The 4,336-nt window shown below is 45.2% G+C and overlaps 1 protein-coding gene across 2 annotated transcripts in view; it reads right to left on the bottom strand.

Annotated features, from left to right (window-relative positions):
• Window positions 1-1,361: 1,361 nt before the first annotated feature.
• EI24 (EI24, autophagy associated transmembrane protein) overlaps window positions 1,362-4,336 on the bottom strand; it is a 15,358-nt gene continuing 12,383 nt past the window's right edge. For both annotated transcript variants that reach the window (XM_018552528.1, XM_018552537.1), the window contains exon 11: window positions 1,362-1,779. In XM_018552528.1, the coding sequence (XP_018408030.1) occupies window positions 1,635-1,779 (145 nt within the window). In that variant the 3' untranslated portion in view covers window positions 1,362-1,634. The remainder of the gene's footprint in view (window positions 1,780-4,336) is intronic.

Genomic DNA, 4,336 nt, shown 5'->3' with positions numbered 1-4,336 from the left:
GGGGGCGGAGACAAGACCAGTCACCTTGCATAAAGAGAGCAGCAATGACCGGCCTATATTACAGGAGGGGGCGGAGACCAGACCAGTCACCCTGCACAAGAGAGAGCAGCAATGACCGGCCTATATTACAGGAGGGGGCGGAGACCAGACCAGTCACTCTACACAAAGACTGAGCAGCAGTGACCGGTCTATATTACAGGAGGGGGTGGAGACAAGACCAGTCACCCTGCACAAGGAGAGAGAGCTGCAGTGACCGGTCTTTATTACAGGAGGAGGCTCCTATAAAAGTGCAGAAGTTTCATACGGGATGATTGCACAAATCTGGAAGAAATACACAAAGGAGACCAAGATTCAATTAAAAATACACATAGCTCTTGTATTTAGACAATATTTGTTTTGCTCGGAGTTCAGCTTTAACCTAGCAGGCCTGTCGCTACGAGTACCTCCACAACACAGACCCGCTTCCAGTACATAGTAGAGCAGGGGTGAGCAAACTCCAGCCCTCCAGCTGTTGTGGAACTACAAGACAGTTACAGGCATGACTCCCAGAGGTAGAGGCATATTGGGATTTGTAGTTATAGCACAGCTGGAGGGCCAAAGTTTGCCCACTCCCGCAGTAGAGAAAACAGTACAACCTGGGGATAAGAAAGGCCTCACCCCAGGGTGTTATGGCGGGGACTATATATTTCTTCATGTCTTTGTTATTGCACCAGGCATTACAGAGCCCTACCCAACAATCATTACAACCAACCTCTTCCTCCCTGCACCTCTTTAAACTCAAGAATTCTTTCACATGACTTCCCATTGACAAAATTAGAGCAGATTAGAGAGCACTGTAAACTAACGAAGAGTTAAAAATCTCAATTAGGAAATACTGCAAAACATGTTGAAAGACGCCATCCACGAAAAATCCCTCCTAATACTCATCGCACGCAGGACACAATCAGTCACATAGAAATTGTTCATTTTCTGCTTTTTTTTTTTTTTTTTTTTAAATCACAAAAATGGTCAAAGTCAGACAAAGATCTATTCTGTTCATAGCTCAATTAGACACAAATAATTAACATTAAAAGGTATTAAAAATAAAAAGAGTAATTAACCCCTCCATCCCTGAGTGCTGATGCCCTAGTGCTCAGTAACTCTTGGAAACCCACAAAAAAAAGACTTCCGACCTGGCACAAATTATGAAGCTCATCAAAACGGGATCCACTCGATCTCCACCCTTGAGCTGGACGCTTCTATCGGAGTCTTTAACTGTATTCGTGTGCTATCATCAAACAGGAAAAATGTTGACTATGCGCTAACTGGCCTCCACGGAGCAGCACTCCCCCGTCAGCCGCTAGTTTTTTTTCTTCTTCAATGCGCAAGGTTTATTTGCCAGCGTTGTGGAAAGTTTTCAAACTACAAAGTGTAAAAAGTGGGTGATCCGATGACGGCGTTTGCTGCACTAGTACGACACACACATGATTTTCTGAAAATTACAACGGACTGAAGGGCTCAGCAACAAGGGAGGAAACAAAAAAATACCAAACAAAATTAACCAATGTGGCACAGCGCCCGTCTGTCAGTAAGAGTTAAAAACATGGCCGCTGGGGACGGACTCCCTTCCCACCCGTCGCCCCTACACATGTGATTCAGTGCCCTAGTGTGGACTTGTGTTTGGCAGGTGACGGGTGTGGGCTGGTGGAGGTACCGGCTGTGGACTGCAGGTAGACGGTCTTGTGAAAAAGCCGGTTGCTGAGGAAGACCACCAGCGAGAAGAGGCGAAGTTGGAAGTGACTGTGAACAGAATAAGTGACAGATTAAATCAGACTATAAAACCTTTCTGTGATGTTGCCTATGTCATCTATGTATTCCTGCTCTCCCGCTTCCTCCTACCTGCTGTTCTAATCTTACAACTTGTGCTAAGAGGAAAGACTCAGCAGTATCTACTCGTCACCCTCACCATACAGATTTAAATACAATGCTTTAATGCACTCCCCTACCCAGCAACATACATGCATCTATATTTTGTTCCCCTGGCACACCGTTTAGCCGCTGGCATCAAAGAAAATACATGATACCCCGTTTCCCTGAAAATAAGACCTACCCCGAAAATAAGACCTAGTTGTGACCATTCCCAGGGCCGGTTGTGGCATAAGGGGGAACTTGAAGAGCCGCGGGAGAGAATCAGAGGTGCCAATGAAGCCAGCGCTAGAGGAAGCGAGGCGGCAGCGCATGGAGCAGATCCGCATAAGCCGATGCCTCCTCTATAACGCCGGCTCCTGTCACTGGCGGAGTAATACCAAATGCACTCCGCCTGTGAGGAATCAATAGTGAAAGTGCTTTTCGCTCATTCTGGCCAGCGATTGGTTACCAAATTGCTCTTGGAAAGGTACAGCACCCCCGATCATCCTATTCTTAACTTTTGGATGATATAATTTGGATTTGCGTTAACTTTAGATTGTTGTACATAAAAAAAAAAATTAAGACCTACCCCGAAAATAAGACCTAGTGGTTTTTTTTGAGCCAAAAAAATATAAGACAGTGTCTGCGGGGAAACACAGCACTTCCAGGTATGGTGAAGCATGCTACTTGCTCCATGTGACAGTGCTGAGCCAATCACTATCATCAGTGCTCTCCTATGGAGCGTGCCATATGGGGAGAGTCCTCTCTGCCCTGTGTAAGCTTCAATTATAGCAACTTAGAGCTTACATAGGGCTGTAGATTTATTTTCACTATAAGCAGCTGTTTTAAGTAGAGGTAAAGTAAAGGTTATATGAAACTTGGGGGGCACATTTAAGTGATCCTGTTGCTTAGACAAGGCACGGTTCACTTTACCTAGTGGGTATCTGTATAAAGCAAGTTCTCAATATAAATAACTGGTAATCTAACTTTCATATAAAGGAATATGTATCCAGCAGGATCATACATTTTTTTTTTCTCAGCCAATAATTATCCAGTTCAGTTTGAGCAATACAATTGTTATTTTAAACCCTACATGCAGCCTCAATAATATACTCTTATGGGTTGCACAGATGGCATGGTGGCACGCTTTGATATACAGTCATCTGTATAACCGTTCAAATGCAGCTACCCGCCATCTGTGTAACCGTTCAAAGTATCATATTATAAGCCAGTTTGAAGTGTACAAGCTGGACCTGACGTAGTTTTATTGATCCTGTATCCGTTATAGTTGTTTCCAGATAGTAATAGTAAAATTCAGGTAGCAAATCAGCAGCATAAAGCAAAGCAAGCTGAGGCCAACAAATGTGCACCATAATTTCGGTCCTTGTAACTCACAGTCCAGTATTATAGATGGACTCAGGGTGACTCAAGGCTACGAAGCAGGCTGATCTTACTGGAAGGAAAATATCTGCTGGCAAGTAAAGCCTTATCATATGGGCAATGATTATGGTGGGGGTTTACTTTTTTGATAGCCTCAGCATGCTGCAAGATACAATGCTGACTTCCAAACTTCTACAATGTTTAGTCTACAACTGTCTGAGCTGCTGCCTTCACTGATATCAACCCTTACAGTTTGGCTTCAGCCCTCAACATTCCACTCAAACTGCCCTTCTAAAACTCACTAATGACTTACTGTGACGGACTGAACCGTCACTGGGGCTGCTGGAGGAGCCTGAGGGCTAGCCTCCTTCCTAGAGACTATGGACCTAGGACTATAGAGACCCCCCCTTGTGGGTTGAACTGGGTGTCCGGGGCCCATGGACGGCTGTTGCAGGGGAGCCTGGCCCTACAGCCGTCCAATTTCATAATTCAATACCGGCTCTGGAAACCCAATGTTAATGACAATGGTACACATATCAGCCCTCCCATTCAAGCTATCGGACCAATCCCTGCTGACCCTGTTTCAAGTCCTCATTTGCATGGCCAAAAGGACCCAAGTGAGGACTAGAGGATACTTTGCAGTTGACCAATAGGAAGGTGGTCGGTTGGGCCACCTTCAAACTGTTGTTTATAAAAGTGTGTGTGCATCCAATAAAGGAGATTACTGTTTGAACTTACATACAGCCTGCCTGGTGTTTGTTCTGAGCTATCACCACTGGATACGAACGGCACGTAGCTGTAGTTCGAATCCCGAATTATCGGACGACCGAGAAATCAGACGTCGCGGTCCGAAATCTGAGGAGTTCCGGGAGAGTGGAACCGAGCGAGCAGGGGCTCGTTACACTTACTAACTGCTAAAGCCAATGACTACTACTCTGTACTCATACTATCAGACCTTTCTGCTGCCTTTGCTACAGTTGACCACCTGCTCCTCCTTGGCATGTTCACTCCCTTTGCCTCCAACATCTGCTCTTTCCTGCTTCTCCTCTTAAATATACAAGTGCTACTT

The sequence above is a fragment of the Nanorana parkeri genome, unplaced genomic scaffold (assembly GCF_000935625.1).
Source record: "Nanorana parkeri isolate BGI_ZX_2015 unplaced genomic scaffold, ASM93562v1 scaffold5, whole genome shotgun sequence".
Classification (NCBI taxonomy): domain Eukaryota; kingdom Metazoa; phylum Chordata; class Amphibia; order Anura; family Dicroglossidae; genus Nanorana; species Nanorana parkeri.
Note: the sequence above shows the minus strand (reverse complement) of the source record. Positions and strands in the feature narration are given on the sequence as shown.